This window comes from Hemitrygon akajei, unplaced genomic scaffold (assembly GCF_048418815.1).
Source record: "Hemitrygon akajei unplaced genomic scaffold, sHemAka1.3 Scf000119, whole genome shotgun sequence".
Classification (NCBI taxonomy): domain Eukaryota; kingdom Metazoa; phylum Chordata; class Chondrichthyes; order Myliobatiformes; family Dasyatidae; genus Hemitrygon; species Hemitrygon akajei.
Window position 1 is genome coordinate 669,721 of NW_027332005.1, and position 27,743 is coordinate 697,463.

Here is a 27,743-nt window from a genome sequence, read left to right on the forward strand (position 1 = left end):
TGCAGAAGTTCCAGGCCATGAGAGGTCGAGACGTCTCAAACGATGTTTCGGCTCCTACACCGAAGGTGAGTCACGACGATAGAGATGGAAGGAGGTTATCCCGATGTCAGTGGGGGAACAACGGCGTTTGTCTCCCGTTTTTGGAGCGAACCTGCTTCCTGGCGAGTTGCCAGCGGCCACAGCAGGGAGCTACGCAGTTCGCAGCCGTCAACGAACCCCGTCCAAACTGGCAGAAAAACTCCAAACGAAGCTTCCACTCTAAACCAGCCGCTCACTTAGATGTTCAAGAGACGTTTCAAACCAATTTCCAAGTAAATCACGACCTTCATAAAGCAGTTTTTCCTCGATTTCTCCCAGCGCAATCAGAACAGCTCCACTCTGTGTCTGACCCTGGGAGTGTGTGATATGACAGTGTGGAGGAAGCTTCTCTCTGCGTCTGACCCCGGGTGTGTGTGATTGGACGGTGTGGAGGAAGATTCACTCTGTGTCTGACCCCGGGAGTGTGCGATATGACAGTGTGGAGGAAGCTTCTCTCTGTGTCTGACCCCGGGAGCGTGTGGTGTGACAGTGTGGAGGAAGATTCTCTCTGTGTCTGACCCTGGGAGTGTATAATGGCATACGGTGGAGGGAGCTTCACTCCGTATGAAATGTCGGTATTCCATCCCCCATCTGTCTCGTACTCGGGGCCTCAGTGGGTTACAATATACTTTAATGATTCAGATGAAGGGATTAAAAGTAACATTAGCAAATTTGCTGATGACACAAAGCTGGGTGGCAGTGTGAAATGTCAGGAGGATGTTATGAGAATGGAGGGTGACTTGGACAGGTTGCGTGAGTGGGAAAATGTATGGCAGATGCAGTTTAATGTGGATAAATGTGAGGTTGTTCACTTTGGTGGCAAGAACAGGAAGGCAGATTACTATCTAAATGGAGTCAAGTTAGGAAAAGGGGAAGTACAACGAGATCTAGGTGTTCTTGTACATCAGTCAGTGAAAGCAAGCATGCAGGTACAGCAGGCAGTGAAGAAAGCTAATGGAATGCTGGCTTTTATAACAACAGGAATTGAGTATAGCAGTAAAGAGGTCCTTCTGCAGCTGTACAGGGCCCTGGTGAGACCCCACCTGGAGTATTGTGTGCAGTTTTTGTCTCCAAATTTGAGGAAGGACATTCTTGATATCGAGGGAGTGCAGGGTAGGTTCACAAGTTTATTTTCCGGAATGGCGAGACTGTCATATGTTGAAAGATTGGAGCGACTGGGCTTGTATACACTGGAATTTAGAAGGATGAGAGGGGATCTGATTGAAACATATAAGATTATTAAGGGATTGGACACACTGGAGGTAGGAAGCATGTTCCCGCTGATGGGTGAGTACAGAACTACAGGCCACAGTTTAAGAATAAGGGGTAGGCCATTTAGAACAGAGATGTGGAAAAACTTTTTCACCCAGAGTGTGGTAGATATGTGGAATGCTCTGCCCCAGAAGGCAGTGGAGGCCAAGTCTCTGGATACATTCAAGAGAGAGTTAGATAGAGCTCTTATTGATAGTGGGGTCAAGGGATATGGGGAGGAGGACGGAACGGGGCACTGATTGTGTAAGATCAGCCATGATCACAGTGAATGGCGGTGCTGGCTAGAAGGGCCGAATGGCCTACTTGTGCACCTACTGTCTATTGTTTATTGGTCTCACGTGTGATATTATCGTCAATTTTATCTGTCTGCGGGGATCAGTTAGCCAGAAAGGGGCTTTGGTGGAGATGAGATCCTGGGCATCCGACCTCCCTCAGCCTGGAGCTGAGACGCTACTGTGTCAGTGTGAGGAGCTCCGACCCACTGTTGCAGTGCACAGGGTGCGGGGGGCAGCAGAAACCTCAAATAAAACTCGAGTCCGGCACCAGGACAGGAAGTTACAGCGGTTTATTGATTTCATCATGACAAATGTAAATTAAACAATGTGTGAGCTGCTGACGTGCGGGAATAAATAAGCTGCTCCCGACTCACTCACAGTCACACACAATTAACTGACCGGCGACAACGAGTGACAGGTTGAATAATCAGTCCCGTTTCTCACCGTCACTCTGCATCGGGGAACCGATTATTATAAAATCACACTTCAGGGCCGTGTCCGAGATCGCTGCAGATCCAGGGTCACTGCCGAGGGATTTGTCAATTTAACATCATTATATCGGCCAGGCTGCCGAATGCACCGTCCTCAGCAAAGGGAGCAAAAGGATTCTCTCCCGGGATAATCCCACCCCGGGATACCGGCGTCCCAGACTGAGCCCCGGCCCCCGGGCTCTTCCTGTCTGGGTAATTCTCCGGGGTGTCGCGTGCAGGTCTCGAAGAGGCACTTCCGGCGGAAGCTGCCCCGCCGGACAACAGGCGGGAACATGTCACTGAGGGACCGCTCCGAGCGACACACAGCGGCGAGACCAGAGCCGGTTCCGTTCTGCGGGGATGCTCACAGGAACACTCTCAGTCCGGGTCTGGGTTCCTGCAGAGATCTCAGTTCCTTTTCCCCGGCCTCACTGAACCGATTCCCCCACAGCCTGAAACAGATGGAAGAATAAAGATGAAATAAACAGTGTTAGTAACAGGGGACCGGGGTTAATGTTTCCACAACACTCACAAATATCACCAGAAAACCCACGGATCCACTGATATTTTCTTACACTGAACAGTAACACAAACACTCACTGGATCCGCTCCAGAGTTGGGTGGGTCAGTATGAGGTGGCGGAGAGCGGGGACAGATCGGTCTGTCAGCGAGTTTGATCTCAGGTTCAGCCCCGTCAGTGATGGGTTTGTACTGAGAGCGGAGACGAGATCCTCGGCACCAGAATCTGTGAGACCGACATAGACCAGCCTGGAGATGAGAGAGAGTGAGGGAGAAGGACACAGGGAAACAAGAGACTGTACAAATCCCCAGTGTTTATCAGTAACACAATTACTGATCACATTAATATTCGGTGTCAGACACCCAGTGACTGTAAACACAATCTCCCACAGTCTGGTACTTACTCCAGTTTCTGTATTTTACACTCTGGGTTCCTCAGAGCCTCAGACACGAGTTTCACTCCTGAATCTCCCAGTTTATTCTCATTCAGGTTAAGCCCCGTCAGTGATGGGTTTGTACTGAGAGCGAAGGCGAGATCCTTGGCACCAGAATCTGTGAGACCGACATCCCCCAGCCTGAAGATGAGAGACAGAGTGAGGGTGAAGGACACAGAGAGACAGAAGACGGTACAAATCCCCAGTGTTTATTGTTACGTACCCGTGACATGTGACAGTGGTACCCTTTTCACGTGACTGGGGTTGAAGCTATACTGGACTTGAGGTAATGGTCTTGTGATGGTGGAGTGATGTCATTTTCCCGCCAGTAGAGGTCATGTGACAGGTTTTTTTTACAGGGTATAAAAGGAAGACCCACACTGTCAGGTGGGGCAGTTCGTGGCGGGATTTGCCAAGCTGACTTCATGTCCCTGCGTGATTTAATGTGATGACGCAGTTTAGTTGAAAAATGAAGTTTTATATAATGCCTAAAGTTTAAAAGGTCATTGCCAGCGGTTTCTTTGCTGGTGGAGAGTGAAGATAAGAATTTGGAAGTTGAAAATCGAGGAGAATCGGTTTTCGACGGTGGATTGGTTTCGACCTTATTTGATCCTCATTCGGAAGGATTTCGTTGACTGTTCTCGTGTTAATCTCCGCTGGGATAGCGGGAGATTGAGAATAGTGTGGAAGAAACGTCAGTGCCTTTAAGCCGTTGTATTTCATAAAATTCTTCGTGGGAAAGTTCGACGCCGGGAGATCGAAGGACAACGACGTGGAAGAGAATTTAAATCGCTTTAAAAAGTCTCTCCTTTTAAATGGACTGTGAGCTTTTGAACTTTCGGCATACCGCTTTAAAGAACTGTTTTTTTTTCAATACCGCTTTAAGAACTGTTATGCTGCCACGCTATTAAGAACTGTGAATCTGCCGCACAGCAGCTGAATTCCGGTTAAGCTAATGTTTGTTTACTTTTGGGGGGTTTGTTTTCAGTGTTTAATAAACGTGTTATTTGTTATAAAAACCCTTGCCTAACTCATATATATTTATTGTTGCCTGAATACGTAACATTATCAGTAACACAATTACTGATCACATTAATGTTCAGCGTCAGACACCCAGTAACTGTAAACACAATCTCCCACAGTCTGGTACTTACAACAGTTTCTGTATTTTACACTCTGGGTTCCTCAGAGCCGCAGACACCAGTTTCACTCCTGAATCTCCTAGTTTATTATCACTCAGGTCCAGCTCTGTCAGTGATGTGTTTGTACTGAGAGCGGAGTCGAGATCCTCGGCACCAGAATCTGTGAGACGTACATTGCCCAGCCTGGAGATGAGAGAGAGTGAGGGTGAAGGACACAAAGTGTCAGGAGATGGTACAAATCCCCAGTGTTTATCAGTAACACAATTACTGATCACATTAATGTTCAGTGTCAGACACCCAGTGACTGTAAACACAATCTCCCACAGTCCGGTACTTACCCCAGTTTCTGTATTTTACACTCCGGGTTCCTCAGAGCCGCAGACACCAGTTTCACTCCTGAATCTCCCAGGTCATTCCGCCCAAGTCTAAACACAAACAGACAGATTGATGAACAAAGTGATTCAAACCGTGAGTCTCGGGGAATTTCTCTCACTCGGATATTTCAGGAAACATTAAACTCTTCAGTAAATCATTGATCAGAGTTCCCTTCACTGTCAATGTCCCTCACTGCCCAGCTCCAGGGTATTCGCCGAATGTCAGTAATTTCGTCTGTCGGTGTGACCCAGTAAACTCCACATATTCTGTCCCATTCCCCGATGGAGAGCAAAGTGTTCCTGACCGAAATGCAGAAATGTCAATGGGACACAGTGAAATAGACCCACCCGAGCTAAAGGGATGGGGAAGAGACATACCACAGGAGGAAGCGGGATGGGGATGAGAGATCCCACAGGAGGAATGGGGAAGGGGAAGGGAAATCCACCAGGAAGAAAGGTGGTGGGAAGATAAATCACACAGGAGGAAGGAGCACGGGGAAGAGAGATCCGATAGGAAGAGGAGGGACGGGGAAGAGAGATCATACAGGAGGATGGGGGATAAGTAGGAGAAATACCTCAAGAGGAATGGAGATGGGAAAGAGAGATCCCACAGGAAGAGGGAACATGGGAACAGAGGACCCACAGGTGGAAGGGGGATGGGGAAGACAGATCCCATAGGAGTAAGTCGGATGGACGAGAGATCCCGAAGTAGAAAGGCGGATGGGGAAGAAAGATTCCAGAGGAGGAAGGGGAATGGGGAAGAGAAATACCAAGGGAGGAAGGGAGATAAGAAAGACAGATGCCGCAGGAAGAGGGGAATGGGAACAGAGCCGCAAATGAAGGAAGGGGGATGGTGAAGAGAGATCCCACAGGGAGAAAGGGGGTTTCTAAGATAAATACCAGATGAGGAAGGGTAAAGGGAAGAGCAATTTCATAGAAGGGAGATGGGGAAGAGAGATCACACAGGGGGAAGGGGGATCGGAAAGAGAGAGCCCAGCGGAGGGAGGGGCTTGGGGAAGAGAGATCCCACAAGAGGAAAGTGTATGGGGAAGGGAATCCCACAGGAGAAAGGGGGATGAGGAAGAGAAATCCAACAGCAGGTTTTTGATGGGGAGGAGAGAGCCCACAACAGGAAGGGGGATGGGGATGGGGCATCCCACAGGAGGAAGGGAGATGGGGAAGAGAGGTCCAACAGGAGGAAGGGGTATGGGGAAGAGTGATCCCACAGGAGAAAGAGGAATGGGGAAGAGAGATCCCACAGGAGGATTTTGGATGGACGAGTGATCTCAAAGAGGAATGTGGATGGGGATGAGTTATCCCACCGGAGGTAGGGGGACGGGGAGGAGTGATCCCACGGAAGTACGGGGATGGAGGAGAGAGGTCCCACAGGAGGAAGAGAAATGAGAAAGACAGATGCCACAGGAAGAGGGGAATGGGAACAGAGGCCCAAATGCAGGAAGGGGGATGGTGAAGAGAGAGCCCACGGGAGGAAATGGGAAGGGGAAGCTAGATCCCACATAAGATGGGGAAAAGGGAAAATAGACCCCATAGGAGGAAGGTGAATGGGGAAGGGGAAAATAATCGATCCCGCTGGAGAAGTGGGGATGGGGAAGAGAGTCCCCAGCGGAGGAAGAGATTTCTCACAGAACAAGGGGGATGGGGAAGAGTGTTCCAACAGCATGAAGTTGATGGGAAAGAGATATCCCACAGGAGGAAGGGGATTGGGAAGAGAGATCCCAAAGGAGGAAGCGAGATGGGGAAGAGAGATCCCACAAGTGAAAGGGGGAAGGGGAAAAGAGATCCCACCGGAGGTTGGGGGATGGGGAAAAGGGATCCGACAGGAGGTACTGGGAAGAGTAGGGGAGATCCCACAGGAAGTGGGAGATGGGAACAGAGGCCCCAGATGAGGAAGGTGGATGGGGAAGAGAGATGCCACAGGAGGAATGGGGATGGGAAGAGAGATCCCACAGGAGAAAGGAGGATGGGGAAGAGATCCCACAGGAGGAAGGCGGAAAGGGAAGATAGATCCCACAGGAGGAATGGGAATGGGGAATAGAGATCCCATAGGATGATGGGGCATGGGGAAGAGAGATGATACAGGAGGAAGTGGGTGGGGAAGCGAGATCATACATGAGGTTGGGGGATGAGTAGGAGAGATCCCATTGGAGGAAGAGGGATGGGGAAAATAGATGCCACGGGAGGAAGGGGGATGGGGAAGAGTGATCCCACCCAATGTAGCGGATTGGGAAGAGAGATTCCTCGGGAGGAAGGGGGATGGGGAAGAGTGATTCCACAGGAGGAAGGGGGATGAGGAAAAGAGGTCCCACAGGAAGTGGGGGGATGGAAACAGAGCCGCCACAGGAGTAAGGTGGATGGGGAACAGAGATCCCACAGTAGGAAATGGGATGGGGAAGAGAGATCCTACAGGAAGGGGTGGGGAAGAGAAATCCCACATGAGGAAGGGGGATGGGGAAGAGAGATCCCACAGGAGGAAGGGGTATGGGGAAGAGAGATCCCACCGGAGGAAGGGGGATGGGGAAGAGAGATCCCACAGGAGGAAGGGGGATGGGGAAGAGAGATACCACAGGAGGAAGGGGGATGGGGAAGAAAGATCCCACAGGAGGAAGGGGGATGGGGAAGAGAGATACCACAGGAGGAAGGGGGATGGGGAAGAGAGATCGCACAGTAGGAAATGGGATGGGGAAGAGAGATCCCACAGGGTGAAAGTGATTGGGGAAGAGAGATCTCACAGGAGTATGGGGGGTGGAGAAGAGAGATTCCACTGTAGAAATGGGGATGAGGAAGAGAGATTCATCAGGAAGAAAGGAGCTGGTGATGAGAGATCCCACAGGAGGAAGGTGTATAGGGAACAGAGAGCCCACAGGAGGAAGGGGTATGGAGAAGAGAGATCCCACAGCAGGAAGGAATGGGGAAGGGAGATCCCACAGAAGGAAGGGGGATGGGGATGAGAGATCCAACAGTTAGAAGGAAGGTGGAGTGGGAACAGAGAGGCCAGAGGATGAAAGGGGAATGGGAAAGCGAGATCCCACAGGTGGATTGCTACCCATGCCACGTGCTAGTGAGGCTAGAAATAGGTAGATAATGCAGCTAAATACGTGGCTGAGGGGATGGTGCATGAGGGAGGGGTTCATGTTTCTGGACAATTGGAATTTCTTCCAGGGGAGGTGGGACCAGTTCGAATTGGACAGTTTGCACCTGAACTGGAGGGAACTAATATCCTTGCCGGTAGGTTAGCAAGTTCTGCTCCGGGGGTTATAAACTAGATTGCAGGGGGAGGGGAACCAGAGTGTTAGAGCAGATAGTGTGGTGGAGGAGGATAAGGGTCATGCGAGGACTACATGTACAGACAGAAATCAAAGGTTTGTACGTGATAGAAATGTTCTCAGGTGTATCTATTTCAATGCAAGTTATATTGTATGGTAAGCCAGATGAGTTCATGTTGTGGATTGGCACATGATTATTTCAACATTATTGCTATTAGTAAGACTTGGTTGCAGGAGGGGCAGGACTGGCAGCTTCATGTTCCGGGGTTCTGTTGTTTTAGACGTGATGGGGGGGAGGGATTAAAGGGGGAGGAGGAGTGGCATTACCAGTCAGGGAGAATATCACAGCTGTGCGTAGATGCAGGGCTTGTCTACAGAGGCCATATTGGTGCTGAGGAACGGGAAAGGTGTGAGCACACTAATAGGGTTGTATTATAGACCGCCCGACAGGCAGAGAGAATTGGAGGAACAAATCTGTAGAGAGGTAGCTGACCAATGTAAGTAACAGAAATTTGTAATCGTAGGGGATTTTAACTTTCCACATATCGACGGGGACATCCACTCTGAGAAAGGGTTAGATGGAGTGGAGTTTGTCAAATGTGTTCAGGAAAGTTTTCTAAATCTATATATTGAGGTACCAACGAGAGAGGGTGCAGTACCTGATCTCCTATTAGGGAACCAGACAGGTCAGGTGACAGAAGTATGTGTAGGTGAACATTTTGTGTCCAGTGACCATAATGTCATTAGTTTCAAGTTAATTATGGATAAGGATAGGACTGGTCCACGAGTTTAGGTTCTAAATTGGAGAAGGGCCATTTTTGTGGAAATAAGAAAGGATCTAGAAAGAGTGGATAGGGATAAGTTGTTTTCTGACAAGGATGTGTTCAGTAAGTGGAGTTACTGAACTCTGCTTACATCCAGAGTTTGCATGTTCCTGCCAGGATTAAAGGCAAAGTTAACAGGGATAGGGAACCTTGGTTTTCAAGGGATATTGCGGTCTGGTTAAGTAGGTGTTTAGCAAGTATATGCAACAAGGAACAATTGAGATACTTGAAGTGTATAGAAAATATAAGGGAATACTAAAGAAGGAAATCAGGAAGGCAAAAAGACATGAGGTTGTGTTGGCAGATAATGTGAAGGTAAACCCGAAGGGTTTCTACAAGTATATTGAGAGTAAAAGGATTGTAAAGGACAAAATTGGTCCCCGAGAAGATAAGAGTGGTCGTCTATATGTGGAGCCTCACGAGATAGGGAAGATCTTAAACAGTCTTTTTTTTTTTGCGTCAGTGTCTACTCAGGAAACTGGCATAGCGGATATGGAATTAAGGGAAACAAACAGTAGTGTCATGGAACGCGGCCAGTGAGTGAGTCGGCCAGTGAAGGCTTTGACTCGAGAGATTCTGGCAGTTTTGGCAGTTGGACTGTGCAATCAAGACAACCAAGATTTGAATAGCTCAGACTCAGCAGAAAGCAGCTGATTGGGCAATCGAGGTCAGGTGACCAAGCAGTTTGAACAACTCAAACAAATAAATAGAGGGGTAGCTCAAGCGGAGCGGCCTGTGGAAAGCGGTCAGTGAGTGAGTGGAGATTTGAAGCTTTGACAGGCCTTTACTATGCCTCCTGAGACGGTGATGTGCCTCTCCTGTGAGATGTGGCAGTCTTGGGGGAACCCCTCTCCCGCAGAATCACATCTGCCAGGTGTATGCGGCTGGGCGATCTGGAAGACCGTTTGAGGAATCTGGAGCAGCAGCTGGATGACCTTCGACCCATAAGGGAGAATGAGGCAGTCATAGATGAGAGCTACAGGAAGGTAGTCACACCTAGGCTGCCGGAAGCAGGTCGTTGGGTGACAGTCCAAGGTGGGAAAGCGAAGGAGAGTAGACAGGTAGTGCAGAGCACCCCTGTAGCTATTCCCCTGAGTAATAAGTTTACCGTCCTGGATGCTGTTGGTGAGGACAACCGACCAGGTGTGAGCCACGGTGGCAGGGCCTCTGGCACTGAGTCTGACCCTGTGGTGCAGAAGGGTGGGACGGAGAAGAGGAGAGCTGTCATCATTGGAGACGCTATAGTCAGGGGAGCAGACAGCAGATTTTGTGGACGAGAGAAGGACACCCGCATGGTTTGTTGCCTCCCAGGTGCCAGGGTCCGGGATGTCTCTGACCGGGTGCATGACATCCTGGTACGAGAGGGAAAGCAACCAGAAGTCGTGAAACATGTTGGGAACAACGACATAGGCAGGAAGAGGGATGAGGTCCTGAAGTGTGAGTTTCGAGAACTAGGCAGAAGGCTGACGAACAGGACCTCAAGGGTGGCGTTCTCAGGATTGCAGCCAGTACTACGTGATAGTGATGGGAAGAATTGGAGGAGATGGCAGTTGAATGCGTGGCTGAGGAGTTGGTGCAGGGGGCAGGGTTTTAGATTTTTGGACCATTGGGATCTCTTCTGGGGAAGGTGGGTCCTGTACAGATTGGATGGGTTGCACCTGAACTCGAGGGGGAGCAATATCCTTGCTGGTAGGTTTGCTAGCATGGTTCGGAAGTGTTTAAAATAATTTGCAAGGGGAATGGGACCCGGAGCGATAGAGCAGTGAAAGAAGTGCATGGAGTAAAGCCAGATCTGACATATAGAGAGGCTTTGAGGAAAGAGCAGCAGAATAAAGGGTATAAAGGTAGTAAGGTAGAAGGGCTAAAATGTGTGTACTTCAATGCAAGAAGCATCAGGAACAAAGGTGATGAACTGAGAGCTGGATACATACATGGAATTATGATGTAGTGGCCATTACGGAGACTTGGCTGGCACCAGCACAGGAATGGATTCCCAATATTCCTGGATTTCAGTGCTTTAAAAGGGATAGAGAGGGGGGAAAGGGAGAGGAGGGGTGGCATTACTAGTCAGGGATACTATTACAGCTGCAGAAAAGGTGGGTAATGTAGCAGGATCCTCTTTTGAGTCAGTATGGGTGGAAGACAAGAACAGGAAGGGAGCAGTTACTCTACTGAGGGTATTCTATAGGCCCCCCTGGTAGCAGCAGAGATACCGAGGAGCAGATTGGGAGGCAGATTTTGGAAAGGTGAAAACATAACAGGGCTGTTATCATGGGTGACTTTAACTTAACTAATATTGATTGGCACTTGATTAATTGCAAGGGTTTAGATGGGGCAGAGTTTGTTGCCCCAGGATAGATTCCTGTCACAGTATGATGACAGGCTGACTAGGGGGAATGCCATACTAGATCTAGTATTAGGTAACGAAACGGGTCAGGTCACAGATCTGTCAGTGGGCGAGCATCTGTTGGACAGTGATCACCGCTCCCTGGCCTTTAGCATTATCATGGAAAAGGATAGAATCAGAGAGGACAGGAATTTTTTTAATTGGGGAAGGGCAAATTATGAGGCTATAAGAATAGAACTTGTCGGTGTGAATTGGAATGATGTTTTTGCAGGGAAATGTACTATGGATATGTGGTCGATGTTTAGGGATCTCTTGCAGGATGTTAGGGATAAATCTGTCCCGGTGAGGAAGATAAGGAATGGTAGGGTTAAGGAACCATGTGTGACAAGTGAGGTGGAAAATCTAGTCAGGTGGAAGACTGCAGCATACATGAGGTTTAGGAAGCAAGGATCAGACGGGTCTATTGAGGAAAATAGGGTAGCGAGAAAGGAGCTTAAGAAGGGGCTAAGAAGAGCAAGAAGGCGGCATGAGAGGGCCTTGGCGAGTAGGGTAAAGGAAAACTCCAAGGCATACTTCAATTATGTGAAGAACAAATGGATGACAGGAGTGAAGGTAAGACCGATTAGAGATAAAAGTGGGAATATGTGCCTGGAGGCCGTGGAAGTGAGCGAGGTCCTCAATGAATACTTCTCTTCGGTATTCACCAATGAGAGGGAAGTTGATGACGGTGAGGACAATATGAGTGAGGTTAATGTTCTGGAGCATGTTGATATTACGGGAGAGGAGGTGTTGGAGTTGTTAAAATACATTAGGACGGACAAGTCCATGGGGCCTGATAGAATATTCCCTAGGCTGTTCCACGAGGCAAGGGAAGAGATTGCTGAACCTCTGGCTAGGATCTTTATGTTCTCGTTGTCTACGGGAATGGTACCGGAGGATTGGAGGGAGGCGAATGTTGTCCCCTTGTTCAAAAAAGGTAGTAGGGATAGTCCAGGTAATTGTAGATCAGTGAGCCTTACATCTGTGGTAGAAAGCTGTTGGAAAAGGTTCTTAGAGATAGGATCTATGGGCATTTAGAGAATCATGGTCTGATCAGGGACAGTAGGCTTGGCTTTGTGAAGTGCAGATCGTGCCTAACAAGCCTGATAGAGTTCTTTGAGGAGGTGACCAGGCATATAGATGAGGGTGGTGCAGTGGATGTGATCTACACGGATTTTGGTAAGGCATTTGACAAGGTTCCACACGGTAGGCTTATTCAGAAAGTCAGAAGGCATGGGATCCAGGGAAGTTTGGCCAGGTGGATTCAGAATTGGCTTGCCTGCAGAAGGCAGATGGTCGTGGTGGATGGAGTACATTCAGATTGGAGGGTTGTGACTAGTGGTGTCCCACAATGATCTGTTCTGGGACCTCTAATTTTTGTGAATTTTATTATCGACCTGAACGTGGGGGTAGAAGGGTGGATTGGCAAGTTTGCAGGTGACACAAAGGATGGTGGTGTTGTAGATAGTGTAGAGGACTGTCGAAGATTGCCGAGAGACATTGATAGGATGCAGAAGTGGGCTGAGAAGTGGCAGATTGAGTTCAACCCGGAGAAGTGTGAGATGGTACACTTTGGGAGGACAAACTCCAAGGCAGAGTACAAAGTAAATGGCAGGATATTTTGTAGTGTGGTGGAGCAAAGGGATCTGGGGGTACATGTCCACAGATCCCTGAAAGTTGCCTCACTGGTAGATAGGGTAGTTAAGAAAGCTTATGGGGTGTTAGCTTTCATAAGTCGAGGGATAAAGTTTAAGAGACGTGATGTAATGATGCAGCTCTATAAAACTCTAGTTAGGCCACACTTGGAGCAGTGTGTCCAGTTCTGTTCGCCTCACTATAGGAAGGATGTGGAAGCATTGGAGAAGATTTACCAGGATGCTGCCTGATTTTGAGAGTATGGATTACGATCAGAGATTAAGGGAGCTAGGGCTTTACTCTTTGGAGAGAAGGAGGATGAGAGGAGACATGATAGAGGTGTACAAGATATTAAGAGGAATAGACAGAGTGGACAGCCAGCACCTCTTCTCCAGGGCACCACTGCTCAGTACAAGAGGACATGGCTTTAGGGGAGGGAAGTTCAAGCGGGATATTGGAGGAAGGTTTTTCACTCAGAGAGTGGTTGGTGCGTGGAATGCACTGCCTGAGTCAGTGGTGGAGGCAGATACACTTGTGCAGTTTAAGAGACTACTAGACAGGTATATGGAGGAATTTAAGGAGGGGTGTTATATGGGAGGCAGGATTTGAGGGTCGGCAGAACATTGTAGGCTGAAGGGCCTGCAATGTGCTGTACTATTCTATGTTCTATTGAACATTTAGAGATTAAAGAGGAGGAGGTGCTTGCTGCCTTACAGTGAATAAAGGTAAATAAATCCCCCAGGTCTAACATGATATTTTCTTGGACCTTGAGAGAGACTAGTGTAGAAATTGCAGCGGTCCTGACAGAAATATTTAAAATGTCCTTCACCGCAGGTGCGGTACCGGAGGATTGGTGGGTAGCTCATGTTGTTCCGTTGTTTGAAAAAGGCTCCATAAGTACACCAGGTAATTACAGTCCAGTGAGCCTGACATCGGTATTAGGTAAATTATTGGAAGGCATTCTGAGAGATCGGATATACAAGGATTTGGACAACCAAGGGCTGATTAAAGATAGTCAGCATGGCTTTTTTCATGGCAGATTGTGTTTAATGAATCCTGTAGTATTTTTCGAGGAGGTTACCAAGAATGCACATGAAGGAAAGGCTGTGGATGTTGTCTACATGAACTTTAGTAAGGCTTTTGACAAGGTCCCACATGGGAAGTAAGTTCAGAACGTTCAGACAGTAGGTATCCATGGAGAGGTTGTAGATTGGATTCAAAATTGGCTGTGTGGGAGAAGACAGAGAGTGGTAGTGGATGATTGCTTCTCAGACGGAGGCCTGTGACTAGTGGTATGTCTCAGGGATCTGTGCTGGGACCATTGTTGTTTGTTGTCTATATCAATGATCTAGATGATAGTGTTATGAATTGGATCAGCAAGTTTGCTGATGACACTAAGATTGGAGGCGTTGTGGACAGTGAGGAAGGCTTTCAAAGCTTGCAGAGGGATCTGGACCAACTGGAAAAATGGGTCAGAAAATGGCAGATGGAATTTAATGCAGACAAGTGTGAGGTGTTGCATTTTGGAAGGACAGATCAAGGTAGGACATACACAGTAAATGGTAGGGCACTGAGGAGTGCGGAGGAATAAAGGGATCTGGGAGTTCAGATGCATAATTCCCTGAAAGTTTCCCTGAAACCCTATTGGCCTGCATCACAGGCAGATAGGGTTGTAAAGAAGGCTTTTGGCATCCTGGCATTCATATATCAAAGTACTGAGTATAGGAGTTGGGATGTTATGGAGAGGTTGTATAAGGCATTGGTGAGGCCAGATTTGGAGTACTGTGTGCAGTTCTGGTCACTGAACTATAGGAAGGATATCAGTAAGACTGAAAGTGTGCAGAAAAGATTTGCTAGGATGTTGCCAGCTCTTCAGGAGTTGAGTTGCAAGGAAAGAATGAACAGGTTAGGAGTTTATTCCTTGGAGCGCAGAAGAATGAGGGGGAATTTGATAGGTTTACAAAATTACGAGGGGTATAGACAGGGTAAATGCGAATAGGCTCTTTCCACATAGATTAGGAGAGATAAATATGAGAAGACATGGCTTCAGCGTGAAAGGGGAAAGGTTCAGGGGGAGCATTAGGAGGAACTTCTTCACTCAGAGGGTGGTCAGAGTGTGGAAAGAGCTGCCATCTGATGTGGAAAATGTGGACTCATTCTTAAGTTTTAAGAGTAAATCTGATAGATGCATGGATGGGAGAGGTCTGGAGGGTTATGGACTGGGTGCAAGTCAATGGGACTAGCGGAATAAAGTTTTCGCACACAGCAGAAGGGCCGAATGGCTTGTTTTCTGTGCTGTAGTGTTCTATGATTTTACGATTCTATGAAGGAATATGGGAAGGACAGTTCCCACAGGCGGAAGGGGGATGGGGCAGAGAGATCCCACAGCACAAAAGGGGATGAGGAGGAGATTTCCCACAGGATGAAGGGGGATGGCAAAGAGAAATCCCATAGGCGGATGGGGGATGGGGAAAAGAGAACCCACAGGAGAAAGGGGAATGGGGAAGAGAGATCACACGGAAAGAAGGGGGATGGGCAAGAAAGATCCCACCGGAAGGGGGGTGGGAAAAAGACATGTCACTGGAGGATGAGGAAAGGGTAATAGAGAGCTCACAGGAGGAATGGGGATTGGGATGAGATCCCTAAGAATCGAAGGGGGATTGGGATGAAACGACCCACAGGAGGATTCTAAGGCTAAACAACAATCCTACAAGACGAGAGGATGCAGAAAATTTTTTGTACGTGTATGTTGGGTCTGAACAGAGACCCAGAGGAGATGCGCCCTGGCTCTCTGCATAACTGTTTGTGAGCAAAGTCACACACGGGAAGGACAGTGGGAGGACAATCTCACAATGGTATTTCTTTCCTTCTCACTGGGACAGTCTGCTGACGGTCTCTTGTCCCTCACCGGGAAGGGGGTGTGAATCTCTGACCCACCTGCTGCAGTCAGTGTCGGTCTGGGTGTCAGTAACAGTGAGAAGGAACATTGACAATGGACGGGTCAGAGGCAGCGAGATACACGGCCATTCCTGTGATTTACTACCATTAAACCAATGGTCGTTGTTCACTGATCTGATGAAGTCTCCAACATCCCTTCACAAGGAACCACAGAACCCTCCCGTCCTTGGGGAATTACTGACCGATCCCCTGGTCATTGGTCACAGTTCATCACAATCTGATTTATCACAGTTTAACCCAAATACCTTTACATTGAAGCAACACAATGAGACAGTTTCACAGTTCAGAGTGAGAGATAAATCAAGTTACCTCAACTCCTGGCACTTGTGCAGCCCGGGTCCCAGCCGCTGGATTCCTTCACACTGAATGTGGCACTTCTGTAGGTCGAGGTGTGTTATTGTATCACAGAGTCCGATTACATAAGACAGGATCGCGCAGTCAATCGGGGTCAGTGTCATTCCACGGAATGAAAGTGTTTCCACAGAACCCAGTGCGGCCTGAGCCAGTCCACGATTCTGAGACTCAAACAGGTAGTGCAATGTGTCCAGGAGGCTCCTTTTACCAGCTTCACTCTCAGTGTTTCTACTCTGGCGTTTAACCTCCTCCTTCACCCAGTCAATCACCCGGCAGGTTGTTTCATGAGGAAATGGACCCAGAAACTCCTCCAGGCCCCGAGCTGTCATTGGGGAGGAGAGACCAGCAACAAAACGGAGAAATACCTCAAATCGCCCATCTGTCGTGTTCTGGGCTTCAGTGAGGAATTTCAGGATATCCACAGGATGTGGATTCAGGAATTGTGCGACCGCAGCTACAAACTCTTGGATGGTGAGGTGTGGGAATGTGTACACCACACTCCTGGCAGAATCCTCTATCTCCAAAAGCTCCATCAGGAACCCGGACAGGAACTGGGAAGGCTGCAAATTGTAGTTGATCAAATCTCCATCTGTAAACACAAGCTTCTTCCCAGACACTCCTCTGAAGACCATCTGACCAACCCTGAGTAACACATCACGGGGTTTCTCAATATCACGGCCGTGGTTTTTCAGGATGTTGTAAATATAGTAGGAGTACAGTTGGGTGATGGTCTTGGGAACTCGCTGCGGGTCCTTGACTCTTTGTGTGAAGAAGGGGCCCAATGCCAGAGCGAGGATCCAGCAGTAGGAGGGGTTGTAGCTCATGGTGTAAAGGATCTCATTTTCCTTCACGTGTTTGAAAACAGCTGCTGCCACCGTCTGATCTTCAAAATGTCTGATGAAATATTCCTTCCGTTCCTCATCAACAAATCCCAGGATTTCAGCCCGGATACCGATCTCAGCCTTTTCCAATAAATGTAACTCAGTGGGGCGGGTCGTCACCAGCACTGAACACCCTGGGAGAAGCTTGCCCTGGACTAAACTGTACACAACGTCAGACACTTCACACCACCACTCGGGATCTGGGCACTGGTGCTTGGGTTCTGTATCTCTCCGACAGTCCGCAAAATCGATTTTGTGTTTGAATTCATCTAAACCATCGAATATAAACAGTAATCCCTCTGGGTTCTTCCAGACCTCTCTCAGAATATTCCCAAAGTAAGGATATTGATCCAGAATCAGTTCCTTCAGGTTTATTCTACAGTTAATGGTATTTAAATCCCGGAATTTGAAACTGAAGACAAACTGGAATTGTTGGTATATTTTCCCGGTGGCCCAGTCATAAACAATCTTTTGTACCATCGTTGTTTTCCCGATCCCCGGGACTCCGGCCACTGCTGCCGAAGTCCCAGATTTGGATTTACTCCGGGAAAAGCTGCTTTGGAGTAACTGATCAGTCCGGATTTTTTCCAACTCTCGGCGGAGATGTTTCTGTCTCCACTCCTCGTGGTCTCTGCCTCTTGCCAGCAGCTCATGTTCCACCAGTGTCCGATCTCGAACAGTAGAAATGACCGTGAGCTCAGCGTATCGATCAGCCAGCTGGAAAACCTTCACCTTCTCCCTCATCAGGATCGTTTTCACTCTCAGTGTTTCAGTTTGTGCCCGCAGAGTCTCCTTGTGTTTCTGTTGAACATCTTCCATGGAAACAGAGAACATAGTCAAAATGTTAAATGGCCCTACTGACAAAGAATTTTATAAGTGCATTTCAGCATTCAGTGTTTGAGATTACATGAATTAATTCAATGCTGCCATGGACATTAGGACAGAAAGTAAAATTCTGTTCACAGACACTGGAATTGACAGTGATGAAAGTCCCAGAAAATGTCCAATCCTCATGTTCTGGTACTAATGACTTGTGAATGTGAACATTCCCCTGATATCCTATTCCAACCCTGTCTGCACTCCCATTACAACAACATTTCACTGTATTCAAAGCATTGTTTGCAGCACTAGCAGAGGATGTTCAAGTTTGGAAATATGGAGAGCAGGAGGACACTGTGCATTTCGGCAAAGCTGCACACTGGGGAGTCACAGGTGTCCACTGCTCTTGCATCAAAACAGGAGCAGAATATGCGGGAAATACTCAAGTCGGGCAGCATCTGGGGGAGAAACACAATGGAATTGCGGATCGATAACCCATCGGAATAATAAGAAAGAAAATGGGTAGTTTTTAATCGCAGTGATGGAGGATTGGTGGTAAGATGGAATCTCTGTTAATGGAAGAAACCACAAGCGTCTGCCCCAGTGATGTACATCGTATTTGTGGGAGAGGGTGGTGAAGTCTTGGCAACTGCTACTCATCAGTCTTGCTGTGGTAGTGTGGGACGCTGTCTAATGAGGCCTCCGTCTGTCAGAGTTGACCGTGGATGTCCTGCCCCTGCAAGCCGGGACACTACGATATGGAGAGGAAGCTTTTGCCGATGTAGCATCTGATGAACACAAAGGAATGGCAGAGACTGATGCAGCTTGGCACCAGAGGTGTCACAGGATATGCCAGTCAGCTCATTCCCACTGCCACCCCTGGTTATAACAATCTTAAGCAACCAAGGGGCGGAGTATTATTGACAACAATAAATCGATCAATTTGTTTATTATTGTCACATGCACCACGGTAAAATGGAAAACTTTTCTGCATGCGATCCAAATAGATCATTACATCACATCGGTGCAATGAGGTCGTACAAGGAAAAACGGAGCAGAATAGTTCAGGGAAACAGTGTTTCAGTTGCCGAGAAAATGCAGTGCAGGCAGACAGTAAGGTAGAAGGCCAAAGGATCATTGGGAGGTCAGGGTTTTGTTTTGGAACTATGCTCACAATCTGTAGAATTCAACACCTAAAACTACAGCACTGTGCAGAAGTTTGAGGTGTATATTAAGACGGACAACATTTTGTCTTTTATTTTCTAGTTTGCACTTTATCCCGTTGTGATGTGGTTCAAAGTCATCGTCTGGATGAAAGGTGATTTATAAATAAGTTGTTGTTATTATTATTATTATTATTATTATTATTATTATTATTATTATTATTATTATTATTATTATTATTATTTATTTTTATTTTATTATTATTATTTTTTTTTTCTTAGCATAAACTGGTAAAACTTGAGGTACGGGCAGAGCCAAGCACACTCATGTCTGAATTGATAGAAAATGTCAGACTATTCTCGTGGTGTATAGTATTGTGGGTTTTCGAAGATTTACACAAGTATTGCCGTAGGGGCCTAATTGGCTAACACTGTTGTGTAAAGCCCTTGGGATGATACTGGTTATCGATGATACAATTGGGATAATGAATAACCTGTTTTTGTTCCATAGATCTTTCATTTTCCCCTTTTAATTCAGCATATTTCTGGTGTTTTTTTACTAATTCATTTCTGTATGTGTGTTTGGAATGGCTATACATATTTAAAAAGTTGTTCTTGCTTGTTTATCCTGTGAAATTATATCCGAACTGTTATCATGGATTATCCTATCTGAAATAATGATCGTTCACAGTATGATATGAAGGACTCTAATTCTTAACCAGGTGGCGTGAGGCCAACTGGTTAAAGCATAGGTCTAATGATCTGATGGTCACCAGTTCGAGCCTCAGCTGAGGCACTGTAGTGTCTTTGAGCAAGGCACTTAACCACACATTGCTCTGCCCTTGGACATCGGTGGCGTGGAGGGGGTGCAAATCCATGATCTCACGAGACAAACAGAGGCCTCAAAAACCACTAAAAGTGGCTTGTACATAGTAATTTATTGTGTTTTTCCTCAGTAGTAGTTTAAGCAAGACTTTTGTGAATGTTGTCCACCGCTTGATTGTGCTTGTGCAAGTCATGAGATTCAGTTAAATTACTGCAGGATTCTTGATGTAAATTCAGATTTTCTTCAGCCATGAAGTAAATTTTGTTGGAAGGTTTTCCTTTATCACACAATGATCTATTTTCTTTGCTAATTGATATCCTAAATATATGTTTCATATTCTGTTGCATTGTACCCTGATGCTCTGTTTGATATTCCACTGGCTTTACTGCACCTTTCTTTGTGTTTCATGTTCTGTAGTTTTCTAGTCTGAAGTTCATGCTTATATCTTTGGAAATATTTGAATTATTTCCTTTAGGTTTACTGATGCAAGAGCAAATAATTTCAATTTGTCAATGTATAGCTGTGTCAAGGTATAATTCGTATTTGTTTCTAATTTGATACCTGATTTTTGTCTATTTCAGTAAATTATGAGTGGATTTAAAGCTAGACAGAACTATATTAGGCTAACTGAGTCGCTCTGGAAAATCCCTCAATTTATTTTGATAATGGTGGTTGTTCCTTTGTGGTTGTTAATAGAACGATTATTTTACGCCAATGCTTCATCAGATGTTGTAGAAATTTCACAAGTATTGGATGAATTTTATATATATTTGGAACTTCTCTTAAACACGCAAGGGACAGAATCAAAACACAAAAATACAACTGCAGATGCTGTGAATCAAAGAATGCGTACACAACGCTGGAAGAACTCAGCAGGTCAGACAGCAGCCGTGCGAAAAGAGTAACTAACGTTTCGGGCCGAGATAAATGTTTTGACAGACAATATATCACTGAAAGATTTCTGCTCTCCACAGGTTTTGAAATAGAATTACATAATCTGTTATCTGTTGTTCACACCCAAACGGTATTCTTTCTGCTCTCCTGTGAGTATATTGTGGTTATCTAAGTGAGCTGTTATTGGTTACGAGATGCATGATGCAACTTTATATATATATATAATTGTCGTATTATTATTGAGAGCCAATAATAACATAGTAGGTGACCATTCAGTAGTCTTATAAATGCAGAATTAAAGCTGTCCTTGAGGCTGGTGGTACATATCTTCAGCCATTTATATCTTCTGCTCCATGGGAGTATGAAAGAAAGAATGCTTGAGGTGGTTTGGGGTTCAGCAGCGAGGCTTTGGGCGGGGTTAGCGTCTTGCCAACTTGATTAAGTTCCTCCAGGAGGTGAGAAAGATGATGGATGAGGTTACACATGGATGGTTCTATTTGGATATTGGTAGTGTTACGAATGTGCCACAACTCTGAGGGGCCGAAGGGTACAAAGTAGCCCCCTCCTTCTTGAGAATCGCAAGATCGCTATTAATTCGGGTCTGGGACCCAGGAAATGAGAGAGAGAGACACGCAGAATCCACAAGGGTTTAGAATGTGTCCTGGCCTCAGCAAGACGGAGCCATTGATAACGGCTATTGTCTCTTGGAGATGGAATTGTGTATTGAGTACTGTACTATTCATTTGAAGCCCTCAGGGGATGACCAGAGTGGGCTGGTTGAGGGATTTTCATCATCCCAACCTGATTGACATCTGAGACCCCATGAGTAAGGATAAAAGAGGGTCTGGGGAACAACCCCTTCAGACGCACCAGGAGAAACGCTAGAAATCCCGTGACAGCGTTTAATAGCGGCAGCCGGTGGGGCTCGCATGCGTCCTTTTCCCTTGCCTGGGAATTGGCGGGCTTGCCACGGAAGAACGGCTTTGGCTAAAGGAGAGGCCACACCAACGGAACTCTCGAAGGTTCGAAATCATTAAAAGGAAAAGCTGGCAAGTCTCTAAAAATCTCTCTCTTGTGACTTTTATATTTCCATCGGACAATACATAATCCCCTAGACAACGATAGAGCTATTTCTTATTGATTATTATTATACCCGTACTTTTAGATTTAGTATTGACGACGTACATTATCTGTATGTTTGCATTCATATTATTTTTGTGTATTTTTACTAATACTGTTAAAAATAGTACCATCAGACTTCAATAGACAATAGACAATAGGTGCAGAAGTAGACCATTCGACCCTTCAAGCCTGCACCGCCATTTTGAGATCATGGCTGATCAATTACTATCAATACCCGGTTTCTGCCTTGTCCCCATATCCCTTGATTCCCCTATCCATAAGATACCTATCTAGCTCCTTCTTGAAAGCATCCAGAGAATTGGCCTCCACTACCTTCCGAGGCAGTGCATTCCAGACCCCCACAACTCTCTGGGAGAAGAAGTTTTTCCTTAACTCTGTCCTAAATGACCTACCCCTTATTCTCAAACCATGCCCTCTGGTACTGGACTCTCCCAGCACCTGGAACATATTTCCTGCCTCTATCTTGTCCAATCCCTTAATAATCTTATATGTTTCAATCAGATCCCCTCTCAATCTCTTTAATTCCAGCGTGTACAAGCCCAGTTTCTCTAACCTCTCTGCGTAAGACAGTCCAGACATCCCAGGAATTAACCTCGTGAATCTACGCTGCACTTCCTCTACAGCCAGGATGTCCTTCCTTAACCCTGGAGACCAAAACTGTACACAATACTCCAGGTGTGGTCTCACCAGGGCTCTGCACAAATGCAAGAGGATTTCCTTGCTCTTGTACTCAATTCCCTTTGTAATTAAGGCCAACATTCCATTAGCCTTCTTCACTGCCTGCTGCACTTGCTCATTCACCTTCAGTGACTGATGAACAAGGACTCCGAGATCTCTTTGTATTTCTCCCTTACCCAACTCCACACCATTCAGATAATAATCTGCCTTCCTGTTCTGACTTCCAAAGTGGATAACCTCACACTTATTCACATTAAACGCCATCTGCCAAGTATCTGCCCACTCACCCAGCCTATCCAAGTCACCCTGAATTCTCCTAACATCCTCATCACATGTCACAGTGCCACCCCAGCTGAGTATCATCAGCAAATTTGCTGATATTATTTTCTATGCCTTCATCCAAATCGTTAACGTAAATGGTAAACAGCTGTGGTCCCAATACCGAGCCCTGTGGCACCCCACTAGACACCCATTCACCGCTACCCTTTGCTTTCTATCTGATCGTCCCAATAGTCCCAATCTTCTATGTGGGACTTTATCAAATGCCTTCTGAAAATCGAGTTACACTACATCCACTGGATCTCCCCCGTCCAACTTCCTGGTTACATCCTCGAAAAACTCCAACAGATTAGTCAAGCATGATTTACCCTTGGTAAATCCATGCTGGCTCGGCCCAATCCTATCACTGCTATCTAGATATGCCACTATTTCATCCTTAATAATAGACTCTAGCATCTTTCCCACCACCAATGTCAGGCTGACAGGACGATAGTTCTCTGTTCTCTTCCTCCCTCCTTTCTTAAAAAGTGGTATAACATTAGCCATTCTCCAATCCACAGGAACTGATCCTGAATCTAAGGAACATTGGAAAATGATTACCAATGCATCCGCTATTTCCAGGGCCACCTCCTTTAGTACCCTAGGGTGCAGACCATCTGGACCTGGGGATTTGTCAGCCTTCAGTCCCATCAGTCTTCTCATCACCGTTTCCTTCCGAATGTCAATCTGTTTAATTTCCTCTGTTACCCTATGTCCTTGACCCAGCAATACATCTGGGAGATTGCTTGTGTCTTCCTTAGTGAAAACAGATCTAAAGTACTCATTAAATTCTTCTGCCATTTCTCTGTTTCCCATAACAATTTCACCCAATTCATTCTTCAAGGGCCCAACATTGTTATTAACTATCTTCTTTCTCTTCACATACCTAAAAATCTTTTGCTATCTTCCTTTATATTCCTGGCTAGCTTCAACGGAACTCTCTATCTTTGATGGTAAGTGACCCAGTTACGGGGTTTGTAACAACTTGGGGATCTCGTCTCGGGATTTGATACCAAATTGGAGGGCCAGTGAATCGGGCTTGTAAATCCAAACTTGGATCTGGTTGCGCGGGTAGCCAGGCGGGAAACCAGCAAAGATGGACGTGGATGGATTTATAGAAAACCCGACTCTGGAGGCGCTAGAGGCGGCCACAAAGTCAGAATTGATAAATATTGTGAAAGGACTAAACCTCACAGAGTTGAAGTTGTCAATGATAAAGCGGGAGGTGCGGAGGGCCATAACTCAATAGTATATTGTGAAGAATGTGTTTTCGGCTGAGGTATTGGAAATATCCCTGAAAAAGTACCCGCTAGTGGGACGGCTCAGTTAGAGTTGGAGAAATTAAGGTTGGAACATGAAATTAAGTTAAAACAGCTGGAAGCAGCTGAAAAGGAAAAGGAAAGAGCCGAGAAAGAGAAAGAAAGAACCGAAAAGGAAAAAGAGCAGCAAAGAGCCGAAAAGCAACGGGAGCATGCGCTCCAGCTAAAGGAGTTAGAGGTGAAGAGGGAGCAGGAAAGAGCTGAGAAACAAAGAGAGCATGAAATTCAGTTAAAACAGCTGGAAGTAGCCAAGAAAGAAAAGGGCTGAGAAAGAGAAGGAAAGGGCCGAGAAAGAGAAGGAAAGGGCTGAAAAAGGGAAGGAGAGAGCCGAAAAAGAGAAGGAGGCGGAGAAACAGAGGCAACATGTCTTGGATATGGAGAAGTTAAGGCAAGAGCGAAGAGTTCAAGGGTCAGTCCCTATAGGATGTGCTGTGGTGATCAGTAATTCGACGAGAGAGCCCCAGGTAGACAGAGCACGAGAAGGGTCTGAGAAATGTATTTCAAAAGGAACCGTGTCTGTGAGAGAGGGAGACACACCAGTTCCAGTGCGGATCTGGAGAGACACGGGAGCTGAACTGTCATTGATTAGCAGTAAGGTACTGGATTTTGGTCGCAAGACGGGAATGGTAGCTTTGAGAGGAATAGGAAAGGGAACAGAAGCAGTGCCCTTGCATAGGATCATTATAAATTGTGATCTGGTATCTGGACCAGTTGAAATAGGGGTGCAATCAGAATTCCCGAGAACTGACGTGGACGTCCTTCTTTGTAACGATTTAGCCGTTGGTAAGGTTTGGTCAGCAATGAAGCTGACGAGCCTACCTGTGAGTGTTGAGGTCCTGCCCCTAGATTTCAAGATCTATCCCGCATGCGCGATCACTCGCAGCATGTTGAGAAAGGCAGCTGAGAAAGAGACCAGTTTAAATCCGGCCAGTATCAATTTGGCCGAGATGATTTTACCAACCCTGTACCAAGAGGGTTTAGAGGGTGGTAAAATGGAGAATCGGAAAGTGAAAGAGAGTAAGGGAGAAGATGTAGACCTGCCCTTAACTTGGAGAAAATTTATAGAGGCACGAAGTAAAGATGAGAAACAGATAAGGCTGATAAAAGGTCCAGGGTTGGACACGGATGATCTGTCTGGTTTGGCAGAACTGTTTGAAGAAGTTGAAAATTCCAAAGATGTTCCCAATAATGAAATGAGGGTAGTCCTAGATGAAAAGGATGCCATTACCTTGAAGAAGTCTGCTGGGTTGGCAGATGAGGTTGTTTCACCTCGCAGGGTTGAGTTTACTCCAGAAGGGAGTTGCCCAGAGAGTAGCTGGGAGGATCAGGGGAATTTAGAATTTGAAAAGGGTACAGGTATTGAAAGCCTGAAAGAGGAAAATTTCCCGATTGAGTGTGTTCAAGATGTGGATGCACGTGGTACTGAACCTAGTAATGGAGCTCAGAAAAAGCCTGAGGTATTTGATTCAGTTGAAAAGGAATGCAGTCCTTGTGGGTCCGATGGACTTGGTTCAGTGAAGAAAGGGTTAACCTTGGTAATAGTGGGAAGTGAGTATTCCCAGTTGTTTGTGCTCGAGGTTGTGTTAAAAGTTAGTGAGGAGATAAAAGGTGGTGAGGTGAATATTATTATTGAAGGAAAAGGGAAAAGTGTAGTTCCTAAGTTGAATGAAGAAATTTTAAAGTCTGGGTTGATGTCAGAAGCAGCAACCAGGCTACAGAGACAATGGCTTGGTAATGCGGTGCCTGCAAATCAATTACAGGTTGAGTTGGAATGTAAAGGTGCCCCACACGCTATTGTTATTCAAGAGTGTGGTGTGAAAAAGCAGAATTCGAAATGCTGTTTGAACAAAGAGGGATCGCTTGCAGATCTTAAATTGAGAACTAATAGCATGAAGGGTCCTGAAGAGAAAACTAGCAACTTGCTTAAACTTAAAGAATTGTGTGGAAATTCGGAAAATGGTCTAAGTTTGGGACACATCGTTGATAAAATAACTCCTATCAAAGAAGCTCACCACGTGGGAGTTAACTGGGAAAGGGGCGAGGCTTGATGGGATGCCAATTTAACTAACAGGATCCGGCTTTAAGGGATTTCGGCAAAGCATGTGAATAATAAAGACAACCCCCATGGAAGATTGACTGCTAAGTTTGAAAGTAACATAAAGATTAGTATTTGCATGAACTTTTGTAGTATACACATAAGCTAAGATCACAACTCTTTAGTTTTTGTTTGCTGATGGAAAGAAATAAAAATAGGTGGTTATTAAATTAGAGTCTGATGCTGCAAGACTTTAAGGTACAAGATGTTAAGATATTAAAGGAAGTGACAATGTAATCGTTAACTGTTTAGATGCTGAAATGAATGTATAACTGTATTACTCTGTAGTGAAATAAAAACCCTTTTGTATTGTGTTGGATTCTGAAATCCTGTAAGACTCTATTAATTCATTTTTACCGATGGTAAAAAGGCTTTGAAGGAAGGGGGTGTTACGAATGTGCCACAACTCTGAGGGGCCGAAGGGTACAAAGTAGCCCCCTCCTTCTTGAGAATCGCAAGATCGCTATTAATTCGGGTCTGGGACCCAGGAAATGAGAGAGAGAGACACGCAGAATCCACAAGGGTTTGGAATGTGTCCTGGCCTCAGCAAGACGGAACCATTGATAACGGCTATTGTCTCTTGGAGATGGAATTGTGTATTGAGTACTGTACTATTCATTTGAAGCCCTCAGGGGATGACCAGAGTGGGCTGGTTGAGGGATCTTCATCATCCCAACCTGATTGACATCTGATTACCCATGAGTAAGGCTAAAAGAGGGTCTGGGGAACAACCCCTTCAGATGCACCAGGAGAAACGCTAGAAATCCCGTGACAGCGTTTAATAGCGACAGCCGGTGGGGCTCGCATGCGTCCTTTTCCCTTGCCTGGGAATTGGCGGGCTCGCCACGGAAGAACGGCTTTGGCTAAAGGAGAGGCCACACCAACGTAACTCTCGAAGGTTCGAAATCATTAAAATGAAAAGCTGTCAAGTTTCTAAAAATCTCTCTCTTGACTCCAACCAAAGGCTGTAGCCTGAATGAACAGAGTGACTTTTATATTTCCATCGGACAATACATTATCCCCTAGACAACGATAGAGCTATTTCTTATTGATTATTATTATACCCGCACTTTTAGATTTAGTATTGACGACGTATATTATCTGTATGTTTGCATTGATATTATTTTTGTGTATTTTTACTAATAAATACTGTTAAAAATAGTACCATCAGACTTCATCCGAACTCTCCATCTTTGCTGGTATGTGACCCAGTGACGGAATTCGTAACAGTAGAATCTTTGACAAGATTCCAGACGGGAGGCTCATACAGAAAATTAACATGCTTGGGAACCGTGTGAATTGTCCTGGTTGGCGAAGACCCACAATGGGAGAAATTTCTTGGCTGGCGGGTGGTGAATCTGTGAAATTATTGTCTTAGAAGGCTGAGGAAGACACATCATTGGATATATTTAAAATATAGATCGATATGTCCCTGATTCGGAAGAGCGTCAATGTTTCCACAAGGCAGGATAATGAGGTTCAGAGGAATTGTGGAGGAAATTCACTGAGCCAAATGGCTCCCAAGTCTTATGATTTTAGGGAGCATCTGGAGATTTGTATTCATTTGTGATGATCTAGCCCTTGGAAGGATTGGAGAGGGTA

General features: G+C 46.1%; 1 protein-coding gene across 2 annotated transcripts in view; it reads right to left on the reverse strand.

Annotated features, from left to right (window-relative positions):
* Positions 1–1,900: 1,900 nt before the first annotated feature.
* LOC140723566 (NACHT, LRR and PYD domains-containing protein 3-like) overlaps positions 1,901–27,743 on the reverse strand; it is a 51,774-nt gene continuing 25,931 nt past the window's right edge. For both annotated transcript variants that reach the window (XM_073038139.1, XM_073038138.1), the window contains exons 7-12: positions 15,961–17,698; positions 4,529–4,615; positions 4,203–4,373; positions 3,019–3,189; positions 2,696–2,863; positions 1,901–2,547 (exon numbers count right to left, since the gene is read on the reverse strand). In XM_073038139.1, coding sequence (XP_072894240.1) covers positions 2,460–2,547; positions 2,696–2,863; positions 3,019–3,189; positions 4,203–4,373; positions 4,529–4,615; positions 15,961–17,698 — 2,423 coding nt within the window. In that variant the 3' untranslated portion in view covers positions 1,901–2,459. The remainder of the gene's footprint in view (positions 2,548–2,695; positions 2,864–3,018; positions 3,190–4,202; positions 4,374–4,528; positions 4,616–15,960; positions 17,699–27,743) is intronic.